At 42.3% G+C, this 20,687-nt stretch overlaps 1 protein-coding gene across 1 annotated transcript; it reads right to left on the reverse strand.

Annotated features, from left to right (window-relative positions):
- Nucleotides 1-12,994: 12,994 nt before the first annotated feature.
- On the reverse strand, nucleotides 12,995-15,681 carry LOC118789101 (cyclin-dependent kinase 5 activator 1-like). The gene has a single exon (XM_036545416.1). It carries the CDS (start codon nucleotides 15,371-15,373, stop codon nucleotides 14,417-14,419), a length of 957 nt encoding a protein of 318 aa, XP_036401309.1. The 5' UTR covers nucleotides 15,374-15,681; the 3' UTR covers nucleotides 12,995-14,416.
- Between the last annotated feature and the right edge of the window lie 5,006 nt (nucleotides 15,682-20,687).

Raw genomic sequence — 20,687 nt, forward strand, 5'->3', positions numbered from 1 at the left:
TGTGTGTTCCTAGAACAGAAAAATAGCCTGTGGATCACTTGAATGTGTATACCTGTGTTCCTGTGTGACAAAATATTATAGCTCCTGTTTTGATTTTTTTTTTTGGTATTATTGGATTTAAAAGCGTTTATATTGATTTTTGTGAATGTGCATACGTAACCCTCAGTTTTTTTTTTTACTGCAGTGCATTTTATACAAGAGTGAGCTGTCCTCCTTTTTGTGTGCAATGTAGTACAGTGTGTTTGTTGTAAAATGTCATTCTGCAATCATGAAATCATTAAATTTTGGTTTAAATCAAACAGCTGCTACAATAATAACACAAAAGCATTCAGAGGATAGGTCATTCAGCCCCTTTAGGTCAGTCATTTCGCCTGTAGTCTAGGCTGGAGAGTAACAGCACTTCACTATGAGTTCTGAGAAGCTGTTCCATGTTGTTAACTCTGCATAAGTTCCTGCTGTCGCTGTGAAATTTTACCTGTAACTAGCTTCCAGCTACACCTGTGCATGTGACCCTTGGGACCTGCTTTCCTGGCCTCACCCATGAACCACCCTCCCAGCGTCAGATCACCAGCAGTAAACAGCATGTATTAGGGCATAACTCTCAAACACTGAAACGCTGAACTGTCCGATTGCAGAAGTTCTCTCTCCACAGATGCTGAAATGAACATGCAGAGGGAAATCCTGGTGCTAGACAGCTAGCTGGCTCATGAAAGCAACATACGGCATTTTTTATTAGTATTCCAGTAATATGAAATATAAGCTTAATATCAAGTCAAGCTGCAAAAACAGCAACCTTAGAGCTAAGGAGTTTGCAGAGGTGCTAGTTATCCAGCTATGAAGGTGTTATGAAGATTGAGTATATTTTCATCAATGGGCATTTTAACAGGTGAAGACAATGTAACTCAAGTAGGTTTGAGCAGTTGCCTTTGAGTACCTGCCCCTGAGCTGTAGTGTGAGATAAAGATATCAGATATTTGGCTGATTCTAATATACTTTATTGAAACAACATTACATGCAAAAATGTCACAAACTGTCCATATCAAGTAAAGAAATTGCAGGTGAGATAGATATAGGAGACAGGGCCTTTGCTACGCAAACAGTGTGTAATCCAGGATGTCAGATTTCCCTTATTCGTAAGATATCTGGCTACAACCCCAATGGTTCGGGGTGATTTGTAAAATATTGCTTCGAATATGGTGGGCTCATTGTCCCTTTGATGTGCAAGTAAATGGAACTTTGATAATCTTAATTTCAACTCTGATCAGGATAAGAATGGTATAAACACGCGTGTGCTTTAAAGTGATTTTTGTTTTTGTTTTCCCAGAATACTGTATTTCCTTTTCTGATTTTGCGTTGTCTGTGCTCACACTGATATTAGTGCTCATGTGTGAGTGAATATTATGTATGTAAAACGTGTCTGAAGATTCTGTGTGTCCGTGTATGTATCCTTTCATATCTGACTTTGTCAGGTGTGCTGGGTGAATTTCCTGTATGCATGGTTTAACGCTTCTAATATGTGTGAGATGTGTGAGTGGGAGTTAAATCTTAAGATCGATTATGTCCATGAAAACAAGGCTGACGTGCTTGCTGGGCTCGGCCGGGGGGAGAGTGTGACGGCAGTGGGGTGCGTCACAGGGCTGGCTTAAACTCTTCTGATCATTGTGGTGACCGTCGATGTGCAGTAGTTGTATTGATGTATGGTTCACACTTATCAACTGTAACAGAATGACTCACTGGCTGTGGTGTTGAGATTTCATATGTGACCTGGTTCCTGACCCCATCATAATGTTTACACTCCAGCATCTGGAAACTCTGTGTAACCATAGTGATTTAGCCAAGCAATGGTGAGCAGATAGCCATCTCTAATACAAAAATTCAAGACTGTGTTTCTTTTCAAGGAATTGCCTCAGTTTTGTAGCAGGGAATCCGTGTCTCTGTGCCTGGTATATGACAGATTACCACACCCAGATGAACAGGAGAATGCCTGCCTTTGCGTTATCGTGAATGTAAGGAGTAAAACAGCACACATGAAAAGGAGGTTTAGTTCATCTTTGTCCTGTCGTTCCACATGCTGTCTCCATGCTGATGGCATGTCTGCTGCTTCAGTCCAGGAAATTTGTGTTCATATTTTTCACAAACACCTGCAACCGGTTTCTATACCGGTTGGCTGCCTAGTGGCTCTCCTCTGTACTTTTTCAGCAGTGTTGATGTCCTTCTAAAGCATGGTGACCAGAACTGCACCTGGAACTCTGACCAAGGCACTGTACCACATTGACGTAATCTGCTTTGATTTATGCCCAGCACGTTTTGCTGTGCATCCCAGAATCCTCTCTGCCTTTTTACTGCTGTAGCAGTTAAAACAACAGTTGACTGTCACCTGTAAACTCATCTCCAGAGTGGAGATCATTCCTTTATTTTCACATAAAATATACTCAAATGGATTTGATATTCAATTTACGGTTTATACTGAAGCCCACTTTCGCATTCCTGTAAGATTTATGCTTAAAACATATATGGGCATGACTACAAAAATGATCTAATATAGATTTAACTTGATTTGTACATTGATACAGGCTTTACATGTTTGTTCTTGTTCGTTTATCGTTCTCCGTGGGAGTAAATTCTCAGAATATATTACGCCAGACGGGGGCACTGTTTCCCTAAAAGTCTTATTTCCTGGTCGTGACGCAGAGCCATTGAATGGGCATATAGTTCCGTGAGAACATACTGCCGGTTACTGTTTCAAGTGCTCAGTCGTTACGGGCTGCTGGATGGTCATTAATTCGTCTCTGTCCCTGAAAAACAACAGAGCATGACCTTCCTCTGCAGCTCTGTTACAGAAGCCCCGCCGATGCTACTATCGGCAATACGACCGCTTTCCCTGTTGAAGCCACGAAAATGATGTGCTACATATTAGTGGAGCTAATGCTTTGTTTGTACAATTCAGGTAATCTACTTATTCGTTATTACCACATTATTTTTTCAGAATGGCAAGTGTGCGATTGCGGGATACTGTCCACTTTATTCTATCAAACTTAAAGTGCCATAATCTACTCTACCCAGATATGCAGTAGATATACGATACATGCAAACATCAACATGAAAAAATTAAAACATCAAAAAGAGAAAATGACAGTTCCATCCCCAGCATAATAGATAATTATAGTTCATAGATAAATGTGATTATAGCAGACTGCCTTTCTGCAGTTCGGCACGACTCAGCCTGGTGTTTGACGAAGGCCCCAGCGTCCGGCACGGCTGTCCGGCGAGCTGCCTGTGGAGAGAGCGGGCAGACCGAAATGCACACAGCGGAGGCGCGCAGCGCTGTCTGCGGGTTTGACGTGGTCCCAGAGGTGAGGAGCGTCTCCAGCTCTGCTCAGGGCTCCGAGGAGCCGGATCAGACCAGATCAGCGTGTGTGACCCGCATCTCAATGAGGTCCCCGGGGCTGGGATCGTCCATCCACACCAGCGCTGGGCTAGAGAGCCCTTCCTCTAGAGGGTGCCAGTCAGCAGCAGCATTGGAACAGCAAGGCCTTTGCATTCAGGGAGAGCAAGGTTTAACAAACACATTAAATATTAACACACCAAATTAGTTTTTGACTGCATTTAGATTTGCACCTCAAATCACTCACAGCATGATGCTTACAGCTTTTGTTTTCTCTTCTGAAGTGAGGTAATGCAAAATCAGTATTACTTAGATTGAAGATCACAGACCAGCTCAGCTAGACTCCGTTTGTTTGATTTCAGTTATTTCCAATGTGTTAAAATATTAAAAGGTTAAACATGCCACTTGTTAACAATATATCTCATATTCTGATGCAAAAGGGTATACTATTGCCACTCATGAGAGATAGAAATGGTACACCTTATCAACAAAACCCCTCATATGTTGGATACATTTTCATCCTGAGGTGACATGGTAAATAATGGCCCGTTCTGTGCTGTGATTTGTCCTGATTCCAGCTCCTTTGTGTGCTGGTGATAAGCAGTGATACAGCACACACAGCTCACCCTCCTTCTGCTGTGATATCAGTGATCTAGTTCTTTCACAGTGGCACCACTGGCTGCCATGGCAACGCTCCCCTGACCTTTCCCAGAGGAGACAGGCTGAGATTAGCGCAGGTAAATTCATCTCTGATGACAGCTGTCAGTCACCACGACAGGGCGACGGAAACCAACATGAGGTAAAGGTCAATGATTTAGATTACACTGCAGATTGCTCTCTGGGGAGTCCTTTCTAATCAATGACACTATTAATAATATTGTAAAACTGAATCTCACAGCACAGGAGGTGTGAGGTTTGGAGATGTCTTGACAGAGTGAGTCATCAGATTTGCCTTTTATAAGGTGATAATGTTGAGAAGCATGAATTTTTCAGGGTTTATTGATCTATTCTGGCAGAGCCAGCCCAGGCAGACAGGAGCAAAGCAGTGTCTGTGTATCTGGATCTCTGTGTATGGATGGAAGGCACACTCGCTGCTGTGCTATGCTCACACACGTCCACTGGGGCCATGTTTCAATTAATGAGATTAGTTTCAGTAGCTTTAAAATTTGCCTTATTGAGCTTTCATTTCTGTGCAAAAGAAAAGCAGCATTGCTGCACCCCAGTGCCTCACAATAGGAGAACTAGAACATTCATTATTTATAGAAAATGATTTCAGATGCACAGTAACGATAAGAAAAAAGGCCCATTAATGTGCCCTTGCTTAAGACACAAAGGCAGGTGGTAGAGAAAAATCTGGCTGTTTCTCACAACAGTCTGACTCCGTTCAGTAACAATTAAAGTGCTTAGTGGCTGTAGTACTGCCATACTGTAATACTATAGTACCTTTAAGCCTGGACTACTGTAATACTGTAGTACTTTAATGGCAGTACTCTAGGGCAGGGACCTGAAAGTGTTGTAGTTATCTGACATGGTCCAAAGAGAGTATATCAGCTGAGCCGTAAGATGTGCAGAATTGCCATTGGCCATCAGGAGACAAACAGTAATACTGTGGCAGTGTAGGGAGGAAAAAATCTCACTCAAAGACAACATTGCGCAAAGAAATTGAGAAAGATCTATCGTTGTGTACAATGCACCACACCAATATAACTGTGTTTATTGGAAAAAATGACAAGAATGGAACGTGTGGAGCAAACTCAAGGATCTGGGTTGCAAGGCTTATGCAGCATCTCTGATGTGTGCCCCTGTACAGCAATAATATGTAGATCATTGCTGCCTATACAGAATGAGGTAAAGATGTATGGTCACTAGAGTTACCGTAGTTACTGTAGAATTTCGATGTCCTTGGCACTTCACTTCTTCTTCCCTTCTCAGAGTCGTGGTGCTTTTAGCCAGCGTCAGCATATTACATCAAACACAAAGCATGTCGTTTTTTCTCATTTAGGCTTGACATAAAGTGACACATTGGAAATGCTGCTGAATGTTGAACTGCATTATAGTGTCCCAAGAAACTGGCCAGCACTGCTGTGGCCAACAGTCACTGTAAGAGTCTCTGCCATGTGGTCTTCCCGAACTGTTTCTCAGCAGCAAGGCAAAGGCTACACACACTTTTTTACCTGTCAGGTGCTACACACAGGCTACATGTCTCTCAGCAAGCTATCAGATCAAAGTAATGCTAGAAGATTTATGCCTCAAGTCAGAATCTGGGCTTTAACATGTTTCTACACAAAGATGACAAGTCAGAATCGCAGTATGCTCTAACACAATACAGTTTTGTTCAAACGCATACAGAAGGTAGTATAAAAATGGGGAGGGAGCGTACAATAACTTTCGTAAAAAATCCGCAAATATCGCACTGGGACACTTCATAGCAGTAAAGACAGAAAATAAGTTATGTTTAAAACGACATTTTATCACCGGTATGAAAGAAAAAAATCAACACCTCATGAACATATTGGTCTCAAAGCCCCGATACGAATCTGAACATTGTTTCTGAAAGCTTTCTCCCCTCATGAGGTGTTGCAGAATTTATATTCCTAAACACATACACAATCCGTGATTGGTTCCCTCTAGGCTCCTCCGTCTCCAACAAGCGCCCTCTGACTCCGCGCCAGTTACGCCGGAGAAACGCCGTCACCCGTGGACAGTTGCGTAATTAAAACGAAGAGACGCAATTTCTCGGGAGGAAGCGCTTACTCCTACGATGACACCCTGCCTCTCATTACGGCTGTTGTGCTATGCAATACGCGCTGCGCTAGCGATGGATACCGAATTAATCATAAACCCCAATGAGTCGTCGGTTCTGACTAAAACGATTTGTAACGCCCAGATAAAGCTAAAATGCACTCTACACAATGAAGTAGCCTAGACTCAGTACTGTAAAGAATATGTTACAAGTCCCAGCATAGATCAGTACAGTGAGATCAGCACATCATTGCATAGGCTATTTCGTGTATTACATAAGTTAGGAGAACTGTATACTCTACTCAATGAGCTACATTTCTCTTAGGCAGAAATGAGTCAATAATTCAAAGCTGGCAACAGCACAGACTATCTACAGTAGTGTATATAGCAGGGCAGAGTGAACAGACACTTCAGTTTCACAGCAATGAGTCATTCTGTTCAGAGGCCAGCAGCATCTCGCTGGTTAAGCAGCAGAGCTAAGCTGTGCATTATCCTTGCTAATAGGAACTCATCTACCCTCATCTTGCATAACGTGCATGTAGGCGGGATTGGCTTTGTCTGAGTTGATGCTGAGGGAATGTGATATAAATACTCTGGGAGAATGAGCAGAAAGCACATTCCTTTATTTACTGCTGGTGCAACCTTTCAGTGACTCCATCTGCTGCGCCATGTTCTGTGCGTTCTCCTTGCCTGATGGAGCCATATGGGATGGTATAATTATTTTGTGAGAATCATCATTTCTTTTAATTTAAAATGTATGAGGTAATGAAACATGACAATACGTGATATGCTGCCCTTGTACTCTACCGTCTTACTAAAACTGCTAAATGCCAGTGGTTTGATACGACCACAGTAAATTCCCTCTTACTGATCTCAAAGCTTAGACTCACCTGATCGATTATACAAGAACACGGCAGCTCAAAAGCAGAAGAAGAACTTTTCAAAATAATAGTGGTGCCCAGCGGTGGTGGGCTGTGGTGGTGTGTGCTGTGAAATGATAGTGTAACTGACTTTGTCTCCTCCCAAGCAGGCAGCGGGTTGCAGGTTCTAAGCCATGTTCAGCATTTATTAACATTTATTTACATCCATGTCTTGACCTGCCCACATGGGAGCTGCGCTCTTTTCTTACACAAAAGACATAACCTCTTAAAACCACACTTAAAGAACATCTCAGAATCACTTCTAAAACTACAAAACTCAGGAAAGTGTTTTAGCTATAGACCTTCATCAAAACAGATAGACTGTGTCAAGGTTGCTCTTGCAGCTCTGTAACTCTGACTAACTAAGAAGTGAAGTGCTTGCCTATTGTATTATGCCATTTTTACCACATGTAACATTGCACTCAGAGTTTGGTTTGATTTTTTACATGGTATCAGAATGAACATTCCTGTAATGTAAGAGTCCCTGATCTTTAGGACTTGCCCGCCAGTGACATCATGTGTTCAGACACACCCTCCTGATAAGAGCCTCTCCCATTCATTCAGGCCTCCAAAAAGTGTCACCATTCTACACAAGGTGTCTGATTGGTTATTGTCCTGTCAGTCATACATACCTCCAGGAAAGGCCGGGGATAAGCCCAGACAAAGGAAATAAATCTGTTTTGACTGGACCATGACTCAGAATGGTTATCGTATGACAGTCATAATCAATGCCTGTCCTGTGTCAGAGTCTTAACCATTGTGATATAACATCCCAAACTGAAATTACGTAATTATTCTTTGACCGAGACGTGAATATGCTGAACTGTGTATTACTCTGCTGGATAGACTTTATTAAAACATTTACAAAGAAAATGTGTGGAAATAACCCAGGTCCTGACTGCAGGATGCAGTGAAACTCATGCACACTGTACAGCACCTGCCACAGGTGCAGTCCCCTCTGTCGCGGAAGAGCAGAAGAGAGCAGAGGAGGACAACCTTAATGAGGCCAGAAGAGCCCGTATTAAAGCCGACCTTACTTTCCCCCCTCATCCCCCAGCTGGGACTGGTGCAGGGAGGCCTGGATCTTCCTCAGACGGGACACCAGCCAGTTTATCATGTCCCTGTCTGCCAGGAACAGTAAGGATTAACGAATGGAAACCCAGCTATACATACTATACAGGACAGCCCGAATGTGGCACCCCGTCAGGATTACCAATGACTAATGATAAAAATAAAACTCTCAGAAGGTAAGGGATGGTTGCAAAATTAACCAAAGAGAGTGGTGTTTAGATTTGTGTTTGGAAGAGAGGGTGAATTACACTGATCTGTTGAATTACAGTTCAAAGACAAAAGATGCAAGTAGGTCACTGACTGATCAAGGAACCCAGGAAGAGTAATCACTCAGATCAAACAATCAGGAAGTATTCAGGCAACATGAAAACTCTGAGTGAAGTTTCATGAAATCAATGGCCAACAATGGCGATAACCATTTATGAGCTTGTTTTCCTTGCATTTATTAAAAATCCTAGCGGGGTGTCAGTTTTGTGTGTCTCTGTTCTCAGTGCAAGTTGTGCAACAGAATTAGAGCCATCACAATAGGCGTACAGGCATGGACGTACACAGTCCTGGTCTGGAAAGCCGAATGTACAATAACGCCTCGGTGGGGTTGGGCCAGCCTGGCTAATGGGCCCCGGATGTGTCTCCAGGAGGGCAGTAAAATGCACTCAGGGGCTCAAGTGTCATTTGGGGAGTCGCCCTGGGGCTCACTGCTCTGGATCCGTCTGAGTGATCGAATGACTCACTCCTGGTCAATGGGCTGCGGTAAGTAGGCCATTCTGCGAGCTCAGTCACAGCACACCTACCGCGGCTCCAAAAATAACCAAACACCAGCGAGGCGGCACCGCGGAGGAGACGCCTGCAACGAGGGGCTCCTTTTCAACCATATTCATCACATTCGACCCACATATGTTTTAATCCGAGGCTGTTCTCTTTTATTCAGAAAATAAGATTGTTTTTCACTTCTCCTCCGCTGGAAAATTTAGGCGTTACTTAGTTGCTCCCGTTTTCATAAATCACACAAATACGACAGAAGTTCTGTAACTGCTCACAATGCAATCTGAGAAACCTGTCAAAAACACAACAAAATAAAAGACAAACCACAAGGCTAGAGGACTGAATTCACGTTTGTTGTTTTTATAGCTTAATTAATAATTTAGGTCAATCATAGCACGTCATTTACAAATGCAAGTCTTTGTAGCGTACTGACGGTATCTGTTGCCTGTTACACTGCATTCTGATTTTACAAGGATATTGGGAAAAACATAAGTTTTTGTGAGCACATTTCAGGTTTTATGTGTGTTGTCTTCACTACCTCTGTAGAATAACTGCTTCTCTTTCTCTGTGAATTGAGGAAACTGGTCCAGAGATGCATTTACCAATTCCTTGGAGTGCTGGTTCTGAACCCAAATGAGTCCCAGGTGGGTTTGCAATGGGTCGAAGAGAGAGAAAAAAGCATCCATCATCCACCTGTGCACCAGAAAAGTATGCTGGCATGCAATTATGTTTCTGTCTCTTAAAACTACAGAAATATTCTAATCAAGCAATATGTGAACAAAAAAATTATTATAAGAGGTGTGTGCATCTATTATTCTGAAAACCATCTTAGAGCTACTTAAATGCAGGTTTGACTTGATGCTTGCTCTCCACATACTTAAGAGTAGTCTGATGGTAATGAGAAGCCAGTAAACTTTTGTTGTGTACGAGCCATTACCCTATAGTAATAACATTTCTGACTCACTGACTGAGCTAAACATGTAACTCTCACTGGTGGCTGCCAGCATATGCTAAGGGAAAGGTCTCTGTAGCCTCTGTTCACAGCTCTGAGCAGAGGCTTGCTAGCCCTGCTGGTCGCTAACAGTTTGATCTCCCACCTGGAATAAACCACCCATTGCTGCCTGGGGATAATGTGATTACCAGACCTGCATATAGCAAGAGCTGAGTGTCTTATAGTCAAGCTGGTAGCCACTGCTGAAAATAATCTTGTAGGGCAGATTAGTCAATGGTTATTTTAAGTGAAAAACAAAGAGCTGTAATCCTTCCTGGTCTGTTCCAGATTCCCTGCAGTCTCTGGGATGAACTTTGCTGTGCTTTTCATGTAGGCCATGCTGATCCCACGCTGGCCTGTAGACCTTTACTAGCCCTTTGAGAGTGTAGCTGTTCGTTGCTTACCACAGTAAGGGGAGATTTCATATTCACCAGGAGCAGAAGGGGAGCCCCACTGCAGTCCGGGTGTGGTGCAGCATGCTGAATGAAAGCTGATTACATGACAAGCTGTTGATTTTTTTCCAACTATCAATAGGTTTGCTGGACATCCGCTTGGAAATTTTGGCCATTTAAACAGAGCTAATTGGTTAAAATGTCAATGCGCGCCGTCAAAAGTTAAAATATGTCCACAAACATATCCGTAAATGAGGACAATATAAAATGCAGAATAAAAACCTGTGCACTATTTCATGAAGGCTAAAACTTTGTGTATTTTTTAGAAAATGAAGCAACCCCTTCCATTTCCTCAGTGAAGCTGGCTTCCATGACTTCTTTCTGAAATGGCTCAGGGAGACAAAGGTCTCGTTCTGATCCCGTATGACTCTCGGCCAGGTAAAAGGCTGTGACTGAGGTGTGCACAAACTGCATGAGAAGGAGAACGAAGCTACATCATCAGAGCTGTTGTTTAGTAAAGAATGATTTCAGCTTTACAGGCTGTTTAGGTGGCAGGAATCTGAAAGCATTCCCCATTGTCCACAGAGAATCATTTAAAGCATCTTAACACCTCCAGCCTTCCAGCAGCTTCTGATCCACAGTGTAAGATCTGCTTGCTGAGGAGAGCATGGCTGGGTTTTATTTTAATGTGACTAGCCCAACCCGCATGGTTTACTTTTCCCAAAGAGCACATTACTGGTCTGCTCTTCAATTCAACCTGTAGGGAAGAAAAGACCTTTTTGATGAAAGTTGCTCTTTTTATTACCTGTTCATATGTGAAATTGGTTGTGTGGCTCTGTCTAATTTTGGTAGAAAACAAAATGTACAAATTTTAATTTGTTCCTCTCCTAAATAATTTTTGTATTATCCTTTTTGTATGAATTTATGAATGTATGAATGAACCTGTAGCCTGTAACTGCATATTTTATATTTATCACTCTACATTTGTTTCATGTTTGTAACCATATAAAATGTGGCACCACTGGCTTTCTGACGGCTGCCGCTTTGTGGAAGACTGTCTCCTAATTCCTGGTAGAAAACTGGCGGCATTGTGCTCCTCTCCTCCTTTCAAGTATTCGTAAGCTCCACTACTGAAGAGATCCATCTTAGTCATCTTGGCCGTAGCCTCACCTGTAGTCATACCCATTTTTCTGCAACCAGATTTGGTGACCCATGACTATCGGTGGGACACTGTATATATACTGTACATGAGGCTCCTGTTATGACATCACTGGAGTGTGCAGAGTTAGTTTCACATAAGGACATAAGCCTGTGTGTGTGTGGGATCACATGTATGTTAAAATGTCTTTAATATCTGCTGTGCAGAAGAGTCCTGGCATATTAAATACCACTGTTGTGCTCTTCTGTCATCTTTGCTCCAGTTTGAAGTAATCCTTAACACTTTTGGAAACTTGCCATTATACATTAACAAACATTACAGCTTCTTCTTTCTACAGCATCTCTGCATCCCCCCCCCCCTTTGCCTTTTGCATCCTGCTGCTGATGTTGTCTCCATAACAACCACACTCTATGATATCCCTCTCAAGGCCTGGACTGCTGATGTAACCAATGCCTGTGCTTGGAAATATATCTACACCCTAATGTTGAGAATTATGACAAAATCTAATGCTTTACTTGACCTGAACATTAGTTCTGCAGAAAATCTTTGTGTTTTCTTTCTCCTTCTCTCAACATTTCTGCAAAACCATCCTCCTCATCAGATATAAATACAACGGTATAGTTCACGTTCTACCTTTTTTCCTTCAAGAAAATAGAAAATATTCACTAACTGTGTATACAGGATGAATTTAACTCATTTCGTGATCATACGACAGCTGGTCTCCAACATTGTCTCGGTTTACTCAGAGGTTTCAGCTTACAGAACTGCAGTATTGCACGATCCAGTATATCTGGCCCACGCTCGATGTGGATGATACTTTGTTGAAAGTGTATCAGTTGCCATGGAGACGAGAAGAATGCGCATGCAGTCTTGGATTAGAAATTCCTATGACCCAGCAGTCGGGCTCCGCAGCCTTCCGTCAGAATGACATTTCTAACAGACTGCACCAAATTCCAGCCAATCAACTATAAGAACACTCGGGACCACGTGCTTGATTCACAAATTCTGGGGGATTTCTTAATTCAAGCCTACTGCTCGGTGCGTAGGTAATCGTTTATTCCGTCCACGGCGATGACTCATACAACAGATTCGATTCAGAATTTGCGCAATTATTTAGCTTTCCTAATGCTGAAAATAATAATAAAAAACACTCTCTTTAACAAATCTGGATTTCACAATAACTGGAAATAAAGACAATGACAATGCAATGACAAACGCACCAGCATCTCCTTGGGCGAGGTGTAAGAATGCTTAAGGTTTTTAATACTACATTCAGAAACAGGCCTCCTCAGCGACGTAACTCGCCTGCATTTACATCCTTTTACAATTTCCAATCATGCATCATACATGTGAGAAATACCTTTTGGAGCTTTTGCAGATATGAACGTGACGACGTTAAAGATGTTACCATTGTGAAAACGTCGCCAAAAACATTATTACAATCTCATCAAAGCACAGGAGTTCAAAGCGCCGATTATTTTTTCAGCACCAAGGCTAGCGACCAAGAACCGGAGAGAATAAACGTTCCAAGGGCAATCATGACAATAACCACAAGATACACGAATTCCTGTTGTGTTCAATTTTATTGATCCACCAGTTGGTTTTACGTTTACCTTTAAATCTGAACATTGTTCACAATTGACAGTACACCAATGTACCTGCGTATATGTGTGAAAAAATCAGAAATGACTGCGCTACATGTTTTTCCTCAAGTGAAAATATTTGCTCTAAAATGCTATGCTTAGACACAGTGTACAAAAACCGTGTGTGGTGAAACAGCGTTACAATAAAACTCCCAGCAGATAGATTCGGCTGTACATTCGACTGCCCAACAAAAGTGAAAGGAAACGCAACCAATTTTTGTCGATTTAATTAAAGGATTAAGGTTAAAAGAGCATGACCTTTTGTCGTTTTAAGCACTTGCGTATAGTCTGACATAACGACACAAATCTTTTCTCTCCGCCTGTTTCACAACTTCACGTGTTAAAATTTGCTGTTGAACTTTACTAACACATAAACAGCGCTGGAAACCTTCCAGAAAGCGCCTCACATTGAACGATTCTTCATGTTAAGACTGCCGTAATTGGTGACTACGGAAAAGGAGAAACGACCGTCAAAGTTTATCTCCCTTTACTGACGTTTAATAAATTATAAAACAGCAGCACGGTTCTAAAATTAATGAAATATCATGAGGTTCAAGATTTCATTGTACTATCACGCGAGGGAAACTGCCAGCTTTGCCAGGTGATGTACACCGAGGGAGCAGATGCGGTATTCACATTCAACAAAAACCAGTTGCATTGGCTGTCTTTAGTTCCTTTTTTTTTCAACAAAAAATAAAAAATGGAAAATCATTTAAAATGCAAATACAGGGATTCGAATAAAATTCGTGTTCATGTATTTAGTTTTAAATATACGATATAAAACAATACGTTTTATACTATAACAATTGGCACATAAGACGGTAGAGTTACTTTTTTCTGTCGCTGTAAATGTATACATTCAAAGTTGAAATAGATATCGAGGTTCCACACACTACATGTGCAAACTGTCTGTTGAAGGCCAGCACCTTGGATAGCTCCACGCTCAGTGTCCTAACGCCACAGCTCCTTAGGCCTTAGTCCTCGAAATCTAAATATCTAAATAAATTACCTAAACATTGGCAAATTAGCTAACATAATCATTTCGCCATTGTGACCCTGCTCCACCCAACCCTTTTAAAAGCTACAAGGAAAGAACAATTAGAATACTTTAGGCATGCATTTAGACTAATGGACTGCCCCTTAATCGAACCCTAATGTACTGTGATTCACAGTAGCACGTGATATTATTTTACACTGTAACGACACGAGACATATCTTATCGGTAAAAGGGACATCCAAAGTCTGCTTTGATTCACCGGCTATAGTGCATGTTACCTTTAATGTTCACACCTGGACCCTACATTCAACCACCCTTTCACAACGGGTGATGAGATACATCCATCCGTTTGTCTTAACGGTCCAGATTATTTGTCCATTTGCCGTTCGTGTCCCTTGACTCCCCTTCGTTTTTGAGATCTTGGAATACCTCGGTGAAGAAATGCGGGTCTGAATTGATCTGCAGCATTTTGGCACTCATTTTATCAATGACTTTTAGAGATCGCTCCCAGAAGAGATCCTTGTTGGTTTCTACAAGAAAGGGTTTCAGTGGATAGGAAATCTCGTTACCCATGTACGAGTAAGCCAAGTAGAGGCAGGTCAGGAAGGTGGCTTGAAGTTCGTATTCGCTGTCGATGTCGTCGGTCACCGCTTCTTTGCACAGCAGGTAAACGAACACCAGGTTAGCGGGTGTAATGAATCCTTGGTCCTGCCAGCCCTGAATCAGCAGAGACCGGTCCACGTTTCGGAACCATAGGATGATCTCGTTGGGGCTTAACTCCTTGAGTTTAAAGCACCTCCGACATATGAATTCGCTCAGACAGCGCAACAGCTCCCCGGTTGACGCCTGCACAATAACCCGTCTTGGGGAAAGGAGAGAGCGGCTGCTAGGTTGTTTTTTGACCGATACGAGCTGTTTTCCGTTCTGTGAGACATTCTGGGTTTGACTGGAATGCAGGCTCTGGGTTGGAACCGTCGGCACCGGTACCGCGAGCGGCACTGCCTTCTGATCCCGATGAGACCCCTTCCGGTCGGCACCAGACTGCTGTGATTTCTTTAGATTTTCATTATTTAGCTTCTCGACTGGGTTGTTGCTGGTCTGCGTCGGCGGGGGGTTCGGGTTAACCTTCTTCGTGCTCTTTTTCTTGGCCGAAGCGGCCACCAGTCTCTTCCAGGTGAGCGCTGATATTATTACGGAATGTCGTTTAAGGCTTTTCTCCGGTTTGCCATTCGCCACCTGCGCCTTCTCCGTCTTCTCATCCAGGATGGCCGCCTTCCTTGATGTTGGAGATATTGACAGTGCCGTACCCATCTCTACCGCGTATGAACAGCCGACGGCCTTGAGGAATGCTGTGTCTTGCCTTGCCTCCCGGAGACTGTGCTGGTATGAGGCTTCCGAATCAGAGCCGCAGATTCAGTTCCATTGGTGGCGTTGGTGGACCACTGGGTTGGCAGTGGGGAGACGCTGCGAGGAATAGGACAGAAGTCAGTGGGTTGAAATTCCAGCAAACGGCGTGAAGCCCACACACTGCCGCTCCTTCCGCAGCGACCGGTTACTCCCGCAGCTCCAGACAGCGAGAGTGATGGGCAGGACTGCGAGGTTCCCAGACATGCAGCAGCAACGGGGATAAACCTGCAAAGCAGGGATTAGCCGTCCCTGCCGGAGTCAACCAATCCGAAGACAGTACAGGCAGATTGATAGCTCGGCGAACCAATCGAGAATGACTATAGTGACCCTGTCTTCATTTGATGGCAGGCCAGTTTTAGACAGTAAATAGCCCGATACAGTTTTCTATTTCCAGAGGATGCCTCCATTATATAAATCGCAATATTATTATTATTTTAAAAATCACAGAAGTATTTATGAACAATTTCAATATCGAATTATTATCTATAGAAATGTGACTGGTTTTCATTATAGCGAGGATAGAAAACCAGCGGCCCGAGCGCGTGCATGCATTTTGTGTGCTCGTTTGTTTTATGGGTATTAAAACAAAACCGTTTATCATTTCCGCTTTGTTTCAATACGTAGCCGTTCACTAGCATTTTATGAAATACTCTAATTATCGTCATCCTTTGTAACGTTAATGTGGGGTTCCAGGTGCCGTGTTGATGGACGTATGTCAGCAAAATGAGGGGAGCAAGCGTACTTGTCAAAGTTGTCTTATATAAAAATATTGTGTCGCAGTTGTAGCGTTCTATAATGCATACGTTGATTATGATGTTAATTCCAACCTTTTCATTAGAACTGTGTCGTTGAGATACAACTTGAAATTGCCCCCAATTTATTCCAGGCCAACCAAAACGAAAAGATACGTGTAAATGAATAAATTCATTAGCGGGAGCTTTGAATTTTGAAACGTTCCCGTTTCAGAGCTGTCTTTAATGATCACATTGTAGATCACAGATGCTGATGTGGTCTCGAAATGAAAGTGTCAATAACCAAATGGTTTTTTACTTCTGGCACGATGGTATTGCGCACGGTGACTGACATGTTTTATAAAATGTAAATGTATAAAAATAGCGATTCAAATCATTACCGAGCAATGATCACGCTTAATGGATAGTAGTTCTATTGACATTAAGTGTACAATCTATTGCAGCTTTAATTGTTTTAAGCTGCAGTACTTTTAATTGTATTCAATTAGGTTTCCAATTCACCAGAAATGTTTACTGACCGAACTGTAGTTTATAATGGATGTAACGTTAACGTGACTGTAAAACGCATAACAACATCACGGAATACCGGAGCATTTATCGGCCGTTACAGTGAAAAGGCGCACGTCCCTGCAGTGGAACTCCAAATCCAATTAATGAACAGGACTTTTTTCGACTTGGCAACGGGCTGCATGGTTACATGACTCGTGCTTAATGTTTCCATCCAGGAGTTCAGAATGGAAACTCACGTGTGTACAACCCAGTTTCCGTGCGAATGATCTGTGTGCTTTATATGGGCAGGGTAGTGGAACGTTTTTTCCAAGTTATTTTATGTAACATTTAATTCACACTTTATTTAACCAAGAAGGTCAATTTGGATATTGGGGTGACAGCTTGGGGAATTTAAGTGGGCAGGAAATGTAAGGATAGCCTCGCCAATTAGCTGTGAGATCAGCTTATTTGCTTAGTCAGCCTCGTTATCTAAAGCAACATAAATTACTGACAATGTTCATGGCAGTACACTTTTTACAGCTATTTTTTTTACTGATGAAAAGTGAAATCTCTTGTAAAATACTAAAGTAATGTCTCTCCTGGAAAACAGAACCTTCAAGTTCAGAGTCCACAGCCCCGAAGTCTACTGCACAGTGACTGTAGGCCTACCCCACACAGTACAGTACCACTCTGAGGATGGATAAGGCTCTGTGTTCAGTTTATTTCAAATATATCTCTCGGAGGTTTTTTTGTTTGAATGAGTTGAAGAGGTAGGCTTGTACTATAATAGGACTATATGTTTTCACTTCTGTATTCTCCAATATTAATGTCTCATGGAAATGGGCGGACAGGCAGTCAAGAATACTGATCATTTTTGAATAGACAGTTCTGGTGATGGAAAATTAGGAAAGATTTCTTTTGTTTAGAGGACAACACTCAGTGTATTCAGCCTTCAGTCACACCAATTCATTGTAATGAACTGCTCATATTCACGGTGCAATGTTTGTCCTGCCAATGCCGCCTCGAGGAGAGAATAGAAAAGTCAGGATGGCGTATATTTAGCAGCATGCAGACTTTAGCTCTCATTAAGGCTTCGTCTTCTCCTCTGTCCTTTTCTCGGGGAGCTAGCAGGCCTGTCTGTCTGGCCAAGTGCAGGCCCGTGCTGTGAGCCCATCTGTGAGAAACTGACTGACCGGCTGCCAGTGGTGGAGAGGGCAGCTCGCGTAACCCACACCGGAGCCTCCCCCAGCGCCAGCGCCGAGGAGCTCTGTGCTGTTTGTTCCCGGAAGGGGTATGTTGTTACTAAACATTGCACAGCACAAGGGAACAAAGTGGTAAATTACTGGGAAGTGTTGCACGGCTGCTCTTCCTGCAATGTAACACCCTGCGGTGATATCCGATCGATATTATTGACAACGGGAGGCACGATCGACCGCTTCCCTTAAAAAGGAGGGAAACCAGGCCCTTTCCTGAGCCCCCATGGAGAAGCCAGAGAGCATCCCTCCATAAAGCATTCTTACTCTTAACAGCAGAGGATCTCTGATGTGTCTGCTCCCGTTCCGTGGAGTAAAATGGAGAGCATGTTTTTCCCAGTTATGAATATGCAAATCACGTTTCACAGAGAAGCTCTAATCTCCGCAGGGCCAGGCGGAACCTGGTGTTCTGCTGCCACTGATAATTGGTGAGAAGTCCTGCCTGCTCACGGGATCACAGCGTGCAGATGGAGGGGGGGCGACGGGGGGGGGGGAGATCTCACACCGCACCTGTGCTCCAGGCTGATAGGGGCTCTCATTACGGCTGGAACCCCGCTTGTTGGGAGAACGACATCTCAGGATTGATTCCACATTCTGAAAGATTACCCACAATGCATGCCTCATTAATACACGATTCAGTTTATAAACGATCAGGACATGGAAATGTATGTCATGTCACATGTAAATGTTTACAAGCAGTGTCACAGATTGAGACAAGTGTAAAAGCACAATCACTCACAGGCCTCTTAATGTACTGCCACGCTAGTCTCTGAAACTACCTATATGAGCATACGTAAGCTCACTGTATGTATTGCAGTTAGTATGTCATGGATTTTTTTTTGTTCTGTATATGAGACAATACTGATCTGATGTATGGCATATTGATAGTTTATCCATGAAGTGATACTTTCACCTACTATTAATATTCAGATGCAGTGACATTTATAGAAGTATACCTCATACAAAGTCATACATTAGAACCTTTAGCTGAACATGGGTCAGTCTATTATTTGGAAACAATGTATTTCTAATGGAACATTTTGTTTTCCTGAATGTATATTCCAAATGATTGAGATAAGAGTAGGGGGTTTTTGCCTTCACTTTGGTTGAAACAGAGACATATCCAGTCACATGTGCACATCTGAACTAAATGCCATTTGGTCTTCCTTTACAGTTCATTTTTTTTACATGAAGACATTAATAAGCAGCGCCCCTCATAAATACCTTTCATGATTCTGCAGCCCATTTTCCACCATGCAGTAATGATGCTGTGCCACCTAGTGGTCAGTCAGTCACAGTGCAATCTGCTCCATGTTGCATTCATTCATACAGCCATCATTGTTGTCTGTTCATATACTGTATTCATTGTTTTTACTTAATATTTTGTAGCATAAGCTAAGGTGCAAAGTAAATGCATATATTTGAATGTGGGGTTTTCAGAATTTATATGCTACCTGGGAGAGTGATTCAGTCATTGGTTGAACACAGGGCCATTACCACTTCCCAAAGATGCAATGTGTATATTCCACAGTATATATTCCCCTTATGTCATGACTACCTACTATAAAATGGAAACCATTGTAAAACTGTTATCAGCTATTAATTATGATTACATGTGTTCATGCACCATGTTGTATTTTCTGTTTGTTTTATGTTTAAAAGGCAAGATCAAAGCTGAGAACAATAAAACAGCCTAGCTGCTGATAGCTAGCTGCATTTTACACAGAAGCTCTTGTGATGCTGTTGTGTGTAGCACTGCAGTCACAACACAAGGATGGTAATGGAGGGGAAAAACAAACTTTACTCCTAAGAAGTATTTTTATTTCCCTCCATTTGAATGCTTAATGGCTGAAGCTTTCAGTCAACCTGAATTATTAATTAATTCATTAAACTCTACAAAAACTCAATTATTTACATATGCAAGCAATTTTAAAATGTACTTGTTACTTGTTTCTTGTATCATAAGAAAATATTATTGTATTACTATTACATCATAGTAATGTTTACTACTACTATAGAGTAAAGCATTCCTCCTACAGAGGCACCTGTTTGACAAAGAAAGGCTTAAACACATTGACTTCTGCTGCCATGTTGGTGTGTCAAAACATTCATTTTTTTTATTAATATCATTAATGCAAGGGCCAAATTACAGCCTCACAAACTTTTGCTCAATGTCAGCAAATTTTTAACCTGAATGCAGCTTGTTCCAGTGTGTATCTGTGGGTATCTGATTATTATCAATAATTTTATCAGCAATAATCATATATTTTTGTGAAATCACCACCGCGAGTGATCAGTAGGGGGAGGAATTCTCCACTCTGAGGCACAGTCCAGCCTGCTGTGAGTGAGTGATTGCAGCAGTCTGGAGGCTGATGATCTGTTCTGTCAGCGACTGCCCTAACCACTTCAGCTCAGTATTTAATAACGCCAGGCCTGAGTCAGGGAAATGATAGACTCCAAGGCCTCTGTCTGGGTAATATTCCCCATCTTGACAGAATCCACATTTCAGCTGCTGTGTGACTGCCAACAGCCCAATCACAGAACAAACAGCAATTACGCCTCTCCAGCTGTTCCTGTAGGAGTAGCTCTTCATATTAAGGGCAGGTATTTACTCAATTTGTAAGCATTCTGTCTCAAGGACCTGGCATTGAAAATGGACGTAATGTACTGCAGAGGACAAAGTGCTCTCCTTATATTTAATTTTGCGGCTCTTTTCTTTGAGTC

Source organism: Megalops cyprinoides, chromosome 14 (genome assembly GCF_013368585.1).
Source record: "Megalops cyprinoides isolate fMegCyp1 chromosome 14, fMegCyp1.pri, whole genome shotgun sequence".
Lineage (NCBI taxonomy): Eukaryota > Metazoa > Chordata > Actinopteri > Elopiformes > Megalopidae > Megalops > Megalops cyprinoides.

What these genes read in the sequence shown, in the direction of transcription:
- LOC118789101 (XM_036545416.1), bottom strand. Translation starts at nt 15,373, where the DNA reads ATGGGTACGGCACTGTCAATATCTCCAACATCAAGGAAGGCGGCCATC.